Genomic DNA, 15,356 nt, shown 5'->3' with positions numbered 1-15,356 from the left:
CGAGATATAAACTGTTTTCTGTTCTCCACGATGAATCGTTCCCACAGTGACGGCCAAGACTACCAGCCACCTGGGTTCAAGGAGCCCATTTTCCCGATCAACTTTTCTCGAGAGTTGGGAAACGGGAAAGCGAAAACAATTCGAGCACGGGCGGGAATTCCCGCCTGGAACCCCTAGGCCTGGGGCTGGTGGGCTGTGTGTGGCTGACCCCCAGGGCCCAAGGTCTCATCCTGCTGCTTCCCACTGAGCCCAGCAGAAGGTGCCCTATCGGGGCCGCCTGATGGGAATCCTGAACCTGCCTGCCACCCTCAGGAACCTGGCAGAAACAGCGTGTCCAGCCAAAGTTCATTGAATCGTTTGTGGAGAGGAGAGTCTCTCCCTCCAAGGGCCACTCTGGCCCTACGGCACATGGGAAACCCGGAGCAGATGACGTGGGGTGGGGGTGGGGGAACTCATCCAGCCTGTGAGCTGCCTCATGGCCTGGCTGACCTGTGACAGGCACGTGAGGATGGGTCCTGTGGTCATCTCCAATTTTCAGACGACGAAACTGAGGCTCAGAGAGGTTACGGTCACTAGGCTACTAAATGGCAGAGATCCTCAGAGGCCACATTTTGTCTCCTTCAGGCCAGGGTATGGGGAGCCCCTATAGCTAAGCCCCTAGCCCCACGCCACACCACCCAGACCCAGGGCAGGGGTGAAGAGAGGGAGGCTGTGGGTGGAAACCGCCCAAGACTCGGGCCCATGAGCCTGTGAGGAGGGAAGCCAGAGAGCCGCAGCCCGGGAGGTGCAGGAAAACGCTGGCAGGACTACAGCGTTCATCAGGTGGAACCAACCTGTGTTGGGCACTGGGGCTGCTGGGCCTCACCGAATCTCCCACAGCCATTCTCGTTCTCCGATGACACGGAGAGGATGTGCCACTTGTCCCACGTCCCAGGGAGCAAGAGGCAGAACCCAGACCTTGGGAGTAGAGGGCGTTGCCCTGGACCTGGTCACTCCTTAGGGCCCCAGCACGGTCTGCAAGGTGGCGTACTGGTGCGGGGTTACACGAATGCCCCTTCAGGCCCCCTGAACAGGAGGACGATACACAGACTGGGTGTCCTCGTCTGTATGAGGGTAAAGATGCTCCCTCTAGGGGTTACTGGGAGTCCCAGGAAGGGGGGGCACAGCAGGAGGTGAGTGAATGCTGTGTGAGAAACACTAGGGTGGGGCCGCAGGGGAGGTGACAGTGAGCCATCAAGGTTCCTGCTCAGACAAGACTCCCAAAACTCAAGTTCTAAGAACCACACAGTTCTGACTGCAGGATTTCACCCGCAAAATACTCCAGAAGTGAGGGCATCCCCTTGCATTTGGGTTGTTACAGATACACTTTTGGGAGACTCATTTAACACCAAAACACCCTGTCAGTGTTAGATGAATTGCTTAGAGGTCCTTGGTGGCACTGGTGAGGAAAGAAGGGAAAGACAGTAAGTTCAGTAATTATCCTGAGGGTGTGACCCGTGACCTCACACTTTGAAGTGCTGGATATGGGACAAGTAGGTGCTTTAAAGGTTTCTGGACACTTGGGCGTAAGTGTGGGGCTGATCACACATCTGCAGGATTGATTCGTAAAATCCACTGTCTGTTATGCCAGTGGGCACTTGTGGTTGGGATAAAAGTTCTGGTGACAGTATCATGCATGAAATCCAGAAAATGCTGCTGTGTCTCAAACCGCCTAACCAGAGGACCCAGGAGAATCCCATCAGCTGACCCAGAGGTGACCCCAGAGGTGACCCCACAGGCAAGCAGACCCTGATGCCAACGATGCAGGTGAACTTGATTTTATTTTTGATAAAATGAGTCCAGGGGCGACCGGTCGGCTCAGTTGGTAAGAGCGCGGTGCTCTTCACACCAAGGTCACCGGTTCGATCCCCGCATGGGCCACTGTGAGCTGCGCCCTCCACAACTAGACTGAAACAACTTGACTTGGAGCTGATGGGCCCTGGAAAAACGCATTTAAATAAAAAGTTTAAAAAATATGAGTGGAAAAGAACTGTTCTAAGTTAATATATTTTATGCATTATTTGAAATTTGAACATGGAATAAGTTAATGAATTAGATTACTTGGCTTTTACCTAGGTCCCCGAAGCTTTTCTATCCAGATTAGCATCAATTTGACTTGGGCTCTTTTCAGGGGACAAGTGCAGTGGCCTGACGTGAGGACAGGCCTGGAGGGAGCCTGCTGAGGGGCGGAAGGGCCAGACCACACGGGCCCACGCAAGGGCCACATGAAAGCTGGGCTTTATCTGAGACCCTGAGTGTTTCGGAAGATGCTACGGAAGGGACTGAAGGGGCCTGACGTGGGCAGGAGGGAATCCTGTGGGGAGGCTCTGCTGCCTCCAGGCAGGGACTTAGGGGACCCTCAGAGTGGCCAGGGCAGCAAAGTGGACGTTTCAAAGATGCTTCAGAGGTGGTAAGCAAGGCTTGGTGACCTACTGAACCGGAAAAGGCGTTGGGCTACCTGGAGGTGGGGTGATAGGCGGGGGCGGATGTGGGCGGGTGTCAAGTGGGGTGAGAGCAAAGTTTACCTGGGACTCAGGGAACACAGGCCTCACCAGACAGCCCTTTCCTTTCTCCATGCTGCACTCTCGATTTCTTCTGCCCTATTCCCGTTTTACTTTTTCAATTCATGTCCACTTGCTATGAGGTGTTTTCCAGCTGCCAGCCACTCACGCTGGCTGCCGGCCACTCACGTTGGCCACCGGCCGCTCATGGTAGCCCACACCAACCTCCGGCAGCTCACGCCCACCTCTGGCTGCTCACAGGGAGAGCGGTTGCTCACAATCTTAGCTGTAGAGGGCGCAGCTCACTGGCCCATGTGGAATGGAACCGGCGACCTCAGCTTTAGGAACACAGGGCTCCAACCACCTGAGCCACCTGGCTGGCCCCTTTTATTTCTTTAAAATAAAATGTACAGTCTATGCCTTATCATCCCAGCATCTGAGGTATTTGCAGGTTTGTTTCCATGACCTAATTTCTGCTTGTTCTCAGTCATGGTGGCGTTTCCTTTTGTACCTGGTCATCTTTGTCTATATTCCGTTCATTGATATTTAAAACCTGTTCATACAAAATAACTGAAGGCTGGGATGTAGGTTCCTCAGTGCCTCACACCTGGGGTGAGGTCACCTGTACTGAATGTCAAGGTTCTGTGGACCGCTGGCCCGAACCCAGCCTTCAAGCTCATGTGAGAACCGGATTACTTCTGAGCCCCTCGCCTTAGGGTGTAGCCGTTCTGCAGCTCAGCTCAGTGAATCAAGGATTAGACTTCCCACCTTGGCCAACGCTTAAGTTCGACTTATGTTCATCTCCTACAAGGCCTCCAAAAACCCAGCTGAGTTTGCAGTTATTTCTTCCAAAGCAAGGTCTTCACCCATGCACACACTCAAGGAATACTGACATAAACAAAGAGGGGGTGCAGAGGCTTAGGAGGGGCACACTGGCTGTTCCTTCCTCCAGGGCCGTCACGTGGAGGAGGAAGTAGGCTTACTGAGAGCAGAGCCAGAGCCAGCCGAGACCACGCAGGGAGGCAGACTGGGACTGAAAAAGGGGGAACTTCCCAAAATCTACATGGCAGGTCTCCTCAGACTCTGGTGGGTAATATCATAGAGGCCATTGAAACCATGGCTTTGGGGGCTGGAAAAGACCAGATGTCTTGGAGATGCTTACGATTTTATGGTCTCAACTATGTAGTTGTCTCTCAGGGTCACGTGTCCCCACAGCCGCCCCAGCCGCTTCTCATGAGCTCAGTCAACATGTGCTCAAGCTGCCAGAGTTCAAGATTTTATTTTAAAACAATAGTAAACAATTTCACTGATTTTTCTTAAACCACCTCACACTTGGCTTGTCTTAGACAAAAAGTAAAAAATAAGAAGGGAAGGGGAAGAAAATGGGACTGACCAACCTTCCCCAGAAATAGGCCCCTGGTCCTGGCATCTGGAATGGCTTTTGGACACTGTCTTTAACAAATGAGAAAAGAAAGCACCAAAATATTGTGCTTCAGCAGCAGATTAGGAACCTCCACAAAGAAAAGGGGGGAGGGATTCGAACACAGGTCCCAAGCAGCCTGGTTCAGTCCTAGAAGTTTCTAAGAGTCTGGAAGCATGTGCGCTCCACGACTCCGATTCAGAGAGACTTCAGAGATCGAGTCCCTTTAGGAGGGGCTGGCGTCCTCTGAGCTGGACAGTGGGCATCTGTGAACCACACCCCGGACACAGGCTGGAGAGGTCCCCAGCCGCTCAGAGGGGGTCAGGAAGGACGAGGAATGTGCACAGCACACAGAGGGAAGGGAAAGGCGGGGCGTTGGGCACCCACCACCCCACTCCTCTCACCCAGCTCCTGGTTCCTCTGCATTTTGTTCACGTGGAGATGAACACTAACTGCTCCCGGACGGCAGGACAAAAAAGAGCTGTAAACAGCTTGGGTTTGTGCACCCACATGTGCAGGCTCTTTTGTCAGAAAGGGACCATTGTCTTGGGGACGGGGGCCCAGAGAAAGCCCTTGTGGTGTAGGGGGGGTACTGGGTAGGACACACGACAGCAGCCGCCAGATGTGTGCTGTCTTTGGGCCCTGGCCCCAGACAAGGAAACACTGGATGAGGTTCTGGGATGGCAATGGAGGCAGGGAGGCGCTGCCCTGTCCTGGGCCCCCGGCCACCTCTCAGACCCTGGGAGAGGCGGTCTGCCCCCTGGGCTCGGGGCAAAGGGCCCGGGAAGCTGCGCCAGGCCCCCTGTACCTGGGCAGCCACCGCAGAGCAGGCTCTCAGCCCCATTCCATTCTCCCGTCCGCCTTTGACAAAACCAAAAAATAAATAGTGTGTATTTTTCACGCCACCTGCATCTCCTGGCCCCTCGACCAGAGGCGCAAGCCCTCCTCTCCCCACACCCCCGTGCCCACACCGAGGGCACTCTCTGCCCGACCCAGGGCCGGAAGCAGCACAGCGAGGGTCTCTGGCCGTGTGGCCCCCCGGCAGCAGGCCCTCCAGGGTCCTGGGGGACGGACCGGCTCGGCCCTTTGGTCTACCTTGTTCATTAAAATTAAAATAAGAAAAAAAAAGGCTCCACTTGGTGACTTGGGTCTGTAGAGGTCTCTGCTCCATCCCTCTGTCTGTCATTCTGTCCGTCCTGCAAGGCATCGTGCAGGCCAGCTCTGGAGGCTGGACGCAGCCACACTCACCAGTCACTGCAGTTTTGTCCCCAGCTTGCGCTGTCTATTCCTGCAAAATGGTGGTCGGGGGGGTCAGATGAGGGGACTCCTGGCATTCGGTGACCCACCCCCAGTAGCCCTGCCCTGACACCTGGGACTTGGGACCGAAAGCAGGTCAATCTCTCTAGCTGGCCCATAGCACAGATGTCTCAGCTCTGGAGTCCAGGAACAGAGCCAGAAGATTGGGGCAGGGTGGGGACCAGGATGAGAATGGGGGCAAGAGGCACGGCTGGATTCCAACCAATTATGGGGGGGTTCCCCTTTATAGATAAGCCAGCACAGCAGGCTTCTGTTATCAACAGACGATAAGGCAGTGAGTTCTCCATCGGGGACGTATGTAAGCAACGGTAGAACTAGAGATGGTAGTTACAGAAGGGATCTGAATACCTGCTTTGAGGGTGTGGTTACAGCCATGGTGGGCCCAGAAAACTGAAGGAAGCAGGGATAGGCCCCCCATTTTCTAGATGGGCTGGCTGAGGCTCAGAGGAGAGAATGGGGCCCTCTAGAGTCCCAGTTAAAATTCAGAAACCTAACGGTGCCCGCAGGCCCAGAGTGACGTGGCCCCAAGCTTGTTTCATGCCCTGCCCCCTTGCTCCTGGGCTCCAGTCACTGCCCGTTTGGTGAACTCACCAAACTTCCTCCTGCCTCAGAAGCTTCGCCCACGTTGTTCCCTCTGCTGAGAGCACTCTCCTGCCAAGCCCCCATTTTACCAGGCCCGTACTTTCTCCAGGTTTAGGTCGGTCTCCCCTGGGCAGCAGGCGCGACCACCCTGCCCCCGTATCATGTTCCTGTCACAAGCTCTCATCACACAGGGAGGGGCCGTATTCTTCGAGTCTTCCCTGACTGCTGGGACTGTCTCACTCTGTGCCACGCACACAGCCTGGCACAGAGGTGATACCCATGGAAATTTTGGTAAATGAAGGCAGGAGGTGGCCAACCAGACGGGGCAGAGCCAGGTGGGACAAGGCCAGGAGAGGCAGGCCAGATCCCAGGATCATTCTGGGAGCCAGGTAGAGAGCCTGGGCCAGCTGGGGCCTTTCCCTACTAATGGGATTGCTGCCCTAAGCCCCTCAAATCCCCTGTCCTCATGGACCCAGGGCTTTACCCGTAAGCTCATTATGATAATTTGGACCATGATGCACTAGACACATTTCTCAGCTGCTGCGATGCGGTGCCCTGCCCTGCCCCTTCCCCTTCCCCATGCTTCCTCTCACCAGCTCCTTGGGGAAACCTCCCAGGCTTGCTCTGGAGCCTGACCTCACCTCAGCTCCCCTCTGAACCCAGGGAACCAGGCCTTCCCCACCCCAGCTGGAACCCCTCCCAGGATTAGGAATAAGTGGGGAGGGATAGCTGAGTCAGGAGGCTCCAAAGCCTAGCTTGACACCAACTTGCTGAGTAATCGCACTTGGTTTCCCCATTTATAGGAAAGTATCAGGACTCAACAGCCTCAGGGGTGTCTACACACTGGTGTCCTGAGAATCTCAGCTGCCCGGCTCTCTAGTTCTAGGCCACAGAGGGCCAGACAGCCTGGGTTCCCAGCCCAGCTCCCCCACCCACGAGCTGTAAGTCATCAGTCAAGTAACTCCTCCTCTCATCTCTGAGCCTCAGTTGTCTCATCTGTAAAATGAGGCCTCAGGGACTCCAACGCAGCAGTACAAGAAAAGTGCTTAGGCAAGTGCCTGGTTCTTGGGGAGCCCTCAAAAAATGAGGGCAGCAGCTGCCCTGAGGCTGTGCCCCACTGAGCCAGGACCCAGTGACTGCCATCCCCTTAACTCACCTGGCTTCTGCCCGGGTTACTGTGTACTCAAACCACAGTACGTTGGGAATGAGGCTCGTGTCTCGTATTAGGAAGAACTCAGAGATAGGCCTGGAGAGACAGACACCCAGAAACCCAAGATCACATCAGGGCAGGAGCCTGTCATCAAGCCAGACTCCCCCATCGGTGCCTGGGGCCAGCAATGCACCCTCCCCCACTGCTCAGAGTCTGCCTGGCCTATGACCCCGAGCCCATGAGAGACTCAGATGTGTCACCTGGGTGACACACAGGCAGGCGCACTGCCCCACAATACACACAGCCCAGCAGGACTCAGGCTGCTTTCTAAGGCCCTGCGAGCCTAGGTGAGGACAGAGGATGGCACCTGGGGGAGGTGGAAGCCAGGAGAGTGGGGCCTGCAGCCTTATGCCCACCAGAAGCCTGGACACTAGGGCCCTCTCAGGAAGACTGAAGCTGAAGTCAGGAGGACTCCTGCGTCCTCCCACTAAGGGGGCAGGGACCATAGTGCCTGGAAGGTGGGAGGGACAGTGACAGCAGCAGGAAGTAGTTACCAGGCTGCTATCCTGGGGAACAGCGGCGTGAGGACCTCCTGGGTGAAGGCGAACCAGGCGATGGCCATGAGGCTCCCAGCGACGCCCCCATAGAGCACCTGGCTCCAGGTGTGATAGAGCAGGTAGACCCTGGGCCAAGGACAGAAGGAAGTTCATGACAGCCAGCCAGAGACAGGCTTGCACGATCCCCCACGCCCAAGTACTAGCTTCCCAGGGACCTGTGCGTGCACACAGGGAGACAGCCACAGGCAGGTGGGAACTCCTGTGCACAAAGAGCCTCAGATCTACTTTCAGAGGGAGGCAGGGGGTTGGACCACGACAGCTGCTCTCCTGACTCGAAGTAAGGAGACGCCCAGCTGGGATTTGCCTCCCTTCTGTCCAGCCCTTGAAGTCTGCAAGGGGCTCTTTCAGGATGCTGGGAACAGAAGGCTGATGTATGGAGGTGTCCCCAGAACCTTGGGCTCAGCCGGGAGGAGAGAGCAAGGACTGAGCTGGAAGGGGCAGCAAAGCTCTGACCCTTTAAAATGAGACTGGCACTACTTTCCCAACCCTGCCCTATAGGCTCTGGACTCGGGTCCACAGCGGGCTCCAACAGGGCCCAAGAATCCAGCAAGGGCAGCGGGCAGGGTGTGGGGTCTGGGTTCTCCCTGCCTGCATACCTGCTGTAGGAGACGAGGAAGGCCGCGGTGAGGAGGCCCAGGGAGAGCACGTGCCTCCAGAGCAGGTCGAGGAACCTGGCGTTGTTAGTCTGGTGCATCCTAGAAGGCAGGCCTGTCAGATAACCTCAGCCCACAGCCTGGAGCCCAGGCCTCCCAAACAGCCCTGGGCTCCATCCATAAGCTCCCTGGGTCCTTTCTGTCCTGCATGCAGCTCCTCCCACCCCAGCAGTGGCCAAGTGACAGCACCCAGGCAGGGCCTGGCCTAGTCCAATTCAGGGCCACTCCAGCTGGGACACAAGCTCACCTTAAATACAGGAAAAGGAAGGAGTAGACAGAGAAAAACCACATAAACTGGGAATGACTGGAAGGCATCCCGTACTTGGTGCCGACTGTCGGGTGAGGGCCTGGGGGAGAGAGAAAGGGCATGATGGGAGGATGCAGGCCTCCCAGTCACACCCCGACCTGGGAGATCCCCAGGCCCCTGAGGCTTGGGCCCTACCTCCACAGGGCCGCGGCTCCTGGATGACGTGTTTGATCAGCCAGTTGACCCCCTCGTTCAGTGCCAGGCCCCCAAGGAATGAGATCTGCCAAGAAGCTGTGTGGTCAGCTGGGCCTCTGTGTGCCTGCTGGCCACCGCCCAGCCCTAAAGACCATGGTCTCCAATTGAACCTCCAGCCCAACTGGTGCACAACTTGGAACCAGCCAAGAGGCTCCACACACGGGAAGGAAAGGCAAAACACCTGAGATGAAATGGTACGGCCCCCCCTCCCAGGGGTGGGGGCACCCGGGAGCAGTGTGGAGAGGGGAACGGGGTGGTGGGGGGAACGACTCACTCACCGTGTGCAGCTCCCGCTTGAATATAATGAGAGTCACGAAACCGACGATGATGAATACGGGACCGAGGCTCAGGTAGGCAAGGAGGTGGCCGGAGAGATCACCTGGGTGACACAGGGAGAACGGGATGAGGACAGAGCATGGGCATCAGAAGAGGGCCGGCCCCCTGCGAGTCAAGCAGGGCCTGAGCCAGAAATACGGTCCCAGCAGGGCCCGGAGTACAGGGCCAGGCAGCTGTGGACACCTCAGTCTCCCAGAGGGCCACAGCCACTCAGTCACAGGCGTGACGTGCCCGTGTCTGTTTACTGAGCACTAAACTTCATAGATCATGAGTTTTAAGCAGGTGCCTTCACAGCTCCCATTCTATAGACGATGAAACTGAGTCCCACCGGCGTCGGGGGACTTGCCCAAAGTCACACAGCCAGAAAAGGGTGGGAGCGGGACTAAAATCCAAGGCTCTGGCCTGGTCCAGACACTAGACCCACCACCCTGCACAATCAGGAATTTGACCCTGCTTGGTCTCACCTGAGAGGCCGGGCCCTGTACAAGGAGACAGCCTGGCAGGCACGCAGGTACCTCTAGAATGCAGAGTGCTGTGCTGAGGCTACCCCAGGGCCTCCAGGAAATCCTGGTATTCTCCGGCCACCATACAGCTTGGGTCTATGCTGCAGATTCCAACAAGGACCAAGGCCAAGGGTGGGAGGGAGACTGAGGTGCCCAGTATGGTTGCCCACTGCAGTAACGGCTTCTTACTGCCTCTCTGTTGGCGAGAAATTGGCTACCTTTTGACTACCCGCTCTTTACTCACCTAACAGGCCAGGGAGAGAGGGGGGCAATGTGAGGACTGCCAGCCCCTTTTGAGAGATGAGGACACCACAGCCAAGCGATGAGAACCACTTTCCCCATTGCTTAAGAGCAGGGCTGATGCCAAGTCTCAAGACTACCCTCACCATTCAAGACAGGGCAGCTATGTGGCCACTCTGAGGTTAGAGGGCATGGTTCAGTTCCTGTGCCAGCACTTGCTGGCTGCACGATCTCAGGCAAAGACTCCATCTCCATGAGTCTCAGCTCTCTCGCCTACAAACTGGGGATATTAGTACCCACCTCCTACAGCTGTGTGAGCTTTAATGAGATGGGGCCTGTGTGGCACCTAACTTGGTCCCCAGCACCCTGGAAATGTCCACACTGGGGGCTCTGCTCACCCAGAGGTTAGGAGAACCCAATGGGAGAAATGGCCCACACCACCCACCTGGCCTCATGCAGGCAGCAGGGAAGGTGCCCACACAGGGCCGAGCCCAGATTCCTGGCTGAAGAGATGAGCACACACCTGGCTTCACCCACACCTACCCATGGTAGGGCTGGCTTGGAGCTGACCTGGGAGAACAGGCCACCAACCTAGGTTCAAGTGCCAGTGCTGCCACAGGCCAGCTGGGTGACAGTGGGTGAGGCCCTACCCTTTTCTAGGCCTCTGTCTCCTCACCCACAAAATGGCCCAGCCTTTTCCAGCCCTGAGATTCTGGATCTCTCAGCTGTCCAGCTGATGCCCAGGGCACGGGGCCGTGAGGACAGGAAGTGGCTGGTACCCCCAAACCTTTGGCCATCTCCATGGCCTGTCCTACACCTGGCACTAACCTAGGACCTTCTTACAGATGCTGCCTCGCCACTCTGCCCCAAACCCCTCCATTGTCCCTCTGTCCTTGGGATTAAGTCCCACCTCAGCCCAGCTCATTGCACTGCTCCCCTCCCACCCTCTGCTCCAGTTCCAGGGACCGAACTCTAGTTCCCTCAATGCACAGTGCTCTGTCCTACTTCTGGACCTTTGCACACACCATTTTCCCACCTGGGATGCTGTCTGGGTTAACATAAATTAAGTACCCGCCACAGTGGCAAAAAAAGACATGTTTCTGCCACTGCGGAGCTTTCGGCCTGATGGGAGGGTAACTCGGCCTCATTCGTGATACGCTTGTTAGTGTAGATACCGGGCTGTGTCTGTCTCTCCCTCTACACCCCACTCAATCCCCCAAGCCCAGTACAGCACCTAGCACTTAACTGGGCTCAAAAACGATGGTAAACGAATGGAGAATGGGTGAAGGAAGCAAGGATCAGTGTGATGAGGGGCACGAAGAAGTGTGGGGAGCCATAGAAGAGTTAGCGGAGGCTAGACCTCATGGTATGCCCCTAGGCTCAACCAGGTCCCCGCTCCGACCACCCAGTCCCTGCAAAAGGTCCCTCACTGCAGCCTGCGTCATGCTCCTCACAACTGCCAGGTTCCTTCTTCTGCCTGTTGGGCTGGGAGCACTGGGAGAAGCTACTCCAAGGCCAGGGAAGGGAAGTCACAAGAATGTTGAAGCCTTAACCTCTTCCCCTCTCCAGGTCTTGGTTTCCCTCCTATGAAGTGGCGTTTTTTCACAATCCAGGACTACAGGGACTTATTGGCCTGTTCACCATTCTAAACCCAGAGCCAGCCCAGGGCCTAGCACTGTGGAAGCGCTCAGTGGATACTGGCTGAATTGATGGATGGAAGGATGATGGGAGGGTTGGGAGGGCAGGCAGGCAGGCAGGCCGGCCCCAGCACCTGGCAGGGCCACTCCACCCCCAGTATAACCCAGAACACCCCAGGTCAAAGTTCCCTGGCAGCCAGCCCTGGGGCCCTCAGCAGGGCCTGGTTCTCACACCTCCGCCCCAAAGAGCAGCATGAGCAGGTCCTTCCTGGGACAACGGGGGCTCAAGGAGGGGCTCACTTGACACCCAACCATCCTACCCAGGGAGAACAGGGTGGGCTTGAGAGGGCCCTGGGAAGGTGGGATATTAACTGCAGTTATTTACTGAACGCTTACGGTGTGCCAGACACTGCACTCAGCAATTCTCACGCCCCTGCTACTTGATTCTCACACCACCACGAGAAAGGAGGCACTGAGATTAGTCCCACTTTAGAAATGAAGTAATTGGGGCAGACAGGTGAAGTCACTTGCTCAAGGCCTAGGCCTGAACTTAAGCCCAGACACCTCTGTCTCCAAGGCCCAAACTCTGCACTACTCTACTAGACCGCCTCCAGAACGGTAGTTAAAGGATTTCCCAGCTGGAAAACGCTGCGCTTCTAGGTAGTACCTATGTCTCAAGATGCTATGTGTCAAGATTCTAGAAGCTGCCTGCCCCTTACGGGGTCCCCTCTGTTGTGGAGCAGTGCCCTGCTCGAGGGCGTGGCACACCAGAAGTACTCAAACAACAAAAGCTGCCTGACCTGGGTTTACACACTCCCAGCAACGGGGAGCTCTCTTACAGACAGTCCAAACACTCTGTCTGAGCTCCCAGTCAGCCTCTCTGGCTTCGGGGCGGGCGGGGAAGAAGGGCCCAGGTCCGGGCCAGTGATCCTTTCCCGCCTCACACAGAGCCCCCTCCCCATTGCAGTCCCACCCGCGCCCCGGGACCCGGGTAGTACGCGGGCCGCGCAGTCGCAGAGTGCGCGAGCGAGCAGCTCACAATTTCGCCCAGCTCATCACCGCACCACTGCGCCTGCGCGGCGCGCGCGCCGGCCGAGCCCCTCCATGGCTCACTATTTGACAGTTCCCACCCCGATCCCCCGGCGCCCCTCCGTAGGTTCACGCGGGCCTGAGCTCCGGGGGCTGAGGGTCTGGCTCCGGGAAGATGTCCTCGGAGTCGGGGCCGCCTTTTACCTGCAGGATATTCGACGTGGGTGAGGGTCACAGGCCGCCATGAAGCGGGGAGCGAGCACTGTCCGTCCGCTGCCATCTTACCCGGAGACCGGGCTTCGCCAAGTAGCCAATGGGGAGCCAGGGGGGCGGTGGTCCTGACCTATCACGCCAGGGAGGCGCCGCGTATCCAATTAGAGGCCAATACAGGTAGCGGTGCAGCCATTCAGCGTTCAGGCCGTGGGGCTGGACCAACCGGCGAATCAGAGAGCAGGGACCCTAAGAGCTTGTGAGCCGGCCAAGACGGCGCCCAATTGAGGGCAAGTGCAGGTGGGTTACTAGCCAATCAGAGAAGAGGAAGGTTCAGCACAGAACTGAGGGCGGAACAGCCAACCAGAAGATGAGGCTGGCTCGCAGTGTGGGCAGGGTCAACCAATCAGGCGCTAGCTTAGGGGGCGTGTTGAACTTCGGTGGGAGCTTTGGTTTAGCTGGTACCTGCGCCTGGTGAAAGCGTCCCAGGTCTGAGTCGGCGAGACCTAGGCACCCGTCAGAGCGCATGCTCACATGGGGGTTAGCGGGGCAAACTTGGCACTACGGGGTCTGAACCCACCCACTTTTAGTTATGAGTAAACTGAAGCCAAAGACCTAGAGGGGCTTATTTTCTCTGAAGTGATGCTAAAAGTGGAAGCTAAATTGAAGTTAAGAAAGACTCCTTCCTTCTTTCATTCAAGTAACAGTGTTTATTGATTCAGTCATTTATGCTATTTAATGAGGCATCATGGGAGCATTTTAAACAAGGAGCCGGTTTTCCACCTACACCTCAGTTTTCCCAAAACACTCCTCTCAGTAGCCCTGTGCAGACAGACACACCTTCATACCCACCATCCCCTCTCCGACTTCAGCACAGATCACACGGGACTGTAATCAGTTCTTTGTCTGTCTCTCTGTAAGAAATGGTTCTGACTTCAGGCACACCAAGATCAGCTTGTCAGATTCCTGGGTCCCACTGGGGTCTGGGTTGATCCAGTAGATCTGGGTTGGAGCCCTGGAGTCTGCTTCTTATGTGCTTTGGGGATTCTGATATAAGTAGAGAAGCCCAGGGCACCATGAAGACAGGGCCTGTTATGTACTTGAGCCTGGCCCAGGCCAGACCTAGAACAAGAACCTGATAAATGACATAAATACTTGTGAGAAGTGAAAATAAATCAGGGAATCCCATTGACCAGAATGGCTCACTCTGCAAGACTGCAGGACAGCTGGAACCAGGACTGTGGGTTCAGCAGTGAGCAGGGGGAGGATGGCGACCCCCCACCCCGCCCTCCACCCTTCTCAGCTGTGCTCAGCTATCTCCCCACCTGGTCCAGCCTGGGCTGGTCCGTCAGCTGGCCCCATTTCCCTGTCACCTACCACCAGCTACCTCAGCCACTTCCATTATTAGCTTTTAGAGAAGCAGGAGGTGTGAGTTTATTGCAAATGGACACAAGGGGCTTTTGGGGGTGATGGAAGTGTTCTAAAACTATATTGTGCTAACAGTTGCACACCTCCGTAAATTTACTAAAAAACCACTAAAGCAAATGCATTTTATGGTACACGAATCATACCTTAATAAAGCTGTTTAAACCAAACAAACTTATTCGCCAGCATTTGGAGGTGACTATCAGCTTGCAAAGGGAAAGAGTCAAACATTTCTCCTTTCCGGGTGGAATTGGAGTCCACTTCCAATTGATCAGGAAAAACACTTTCCAGAATCCCAGTAGATATTAGAGGATTATTGATACATTTTTTAGGTGTGATTATGGTATTGTGGTTATGCCAGAGAACTACCTTATTTTTAAGATCTGCTTGTTCAAGGGTTTAGGGGTGAAGTACATGTCCGAAACTTACTCTAAAATATTTTAAAAGAAATGGCAAGATGTTAATTACTGACTCAAGATGTTGGTTTTATGGGTACTCTTTATATGGTTTTCTTTTTAACTTTTCTACACATTTGGAAATTTTCAAAGTGAAGTTTTTAAAAAAGTACCTTTCAATTAAACATTGCGCTGTTCCAACTGCCAGTGAAAACGTGGAGACCTGGCAGGCTCAGATCTGCTCTTTCCCACCTGTCCCAGCCCCTCACAGGCTCAGGCATTTAGTGACTGAGCCTGAGTCTATACTTCCGGCCTGATCCAACACCCGCATTTTACAGATGTGAACACTGAGACTCAAAGAAGCAACCTGGGGGCCAGCCCAGTGGCTCAGGTGGTTGGAGCACCATGCTCCTCTTAATGCTGAGGTCAATTCCCACATGGGCCAGTGAGCTGCGCCCTCTACAGCTAAGATTGTGAACAACTGCTCTCCCTGGAGCTGGGCTGCCATGAGCAGCCAGAGGTGGTGTGAGCTGCCGTGGGCTGCTATCTGCTGCCGTGGGCTACTGTGGGCTTCCAGGAGTTGCCGGTGGCCAGTGTGAGCAGCCGGCAGCCAGCAGCCAGCGAGAGCTGCCATGAGCTGCTGTGAGCGGCCAACTGACGACCAGTGATTGACTGCCAGGGGGGTTGGGGGGGGGGGTAGTGCAAGGCTCATAATACCAGCATGGACCAGGGAGCTGTGTCCTACACACCTAGACTGAGAAACAACGGCTTGAACCAGAGTGTGTGGGGGGGGGGGAGGC

General features: G+C 55.7%; 1 protein-coding gene across 1 annotated transcript; it reads right to left on the bottom strand.

Annotated features, from left to right (window-relative positions):
- Positions 1-3,803: 3,803 nt before the first annotated feature.
- Positions 3,804-12,821, bottom strand: DOLPP1 (dolichyldiphosphatase 1). Its single transcript, XM_081067511.1, has 8 exons — positions 12,731-12,821; positions 9,060-9,160; positions 8,722-8,806; positions 8,527-8,626; positions 8,223-8,321; positions 7,564-7,692; positions 7,016-7,105; positions 3,804-5,248 (listed from the first exon to the last, which is right to left on the bottom strand). The coding sequence occupies exons 1-8, from the start codon at positions 12,804-12,806 to the stop codon at positions 5,212-5,214; spliced, it is 717 nt and encodes a 238-aa protein (XP_080923637.1). The 5' UTR covers positions 12,807-12,821; the 3' UTR covers positions 3,804-5,211.
- Between the last annotated feature and the right edge of the window lie 2,535 nt (positions 12,822-15,356).

Source organism: Rhinolophus hipposideros, assembly GCF_964194185.1.
Source record: "Rhinolophus hipposideros genome assembly, chromosome: 11".
Lineage (NCBI taxonomy): Eukaryota > Metazoa > Chordata > Mammalia > Chiroptera > Rhinolophidae > Rhinolophus > Rhinolophus hipposideros.
Note: the sequence above shows the minus strand (reverse complement) of the source record. Positions and strands in the feature narration are given on the sequence as shown.

Bases quoted from the DNA above. Each gene is read 5' to 3' on its own strand.
- DOLPP1 (XM_081067511.1), bottom strand. From the start codon at position 12,806: ATGGCAGCGGACGGACAGTGCTCGCTCCCCGCTTCATGGCGGCCTGTG. The intron at 9,161-12,730 runs GTAAAAGGCGGC...TGTGTCACCCAG, and splicing joins CCACGTCGAATATCCTGCAG to GTGATCTCTCCGGCCACCTC. The intron at 5,249-7,015 runs GTGAGTTAAGGG...ACCATTTTGCAG, and splicing joins GTAACCCGGGCAGAAGCCAG to GAATAGACAGCGCAAGCTGG.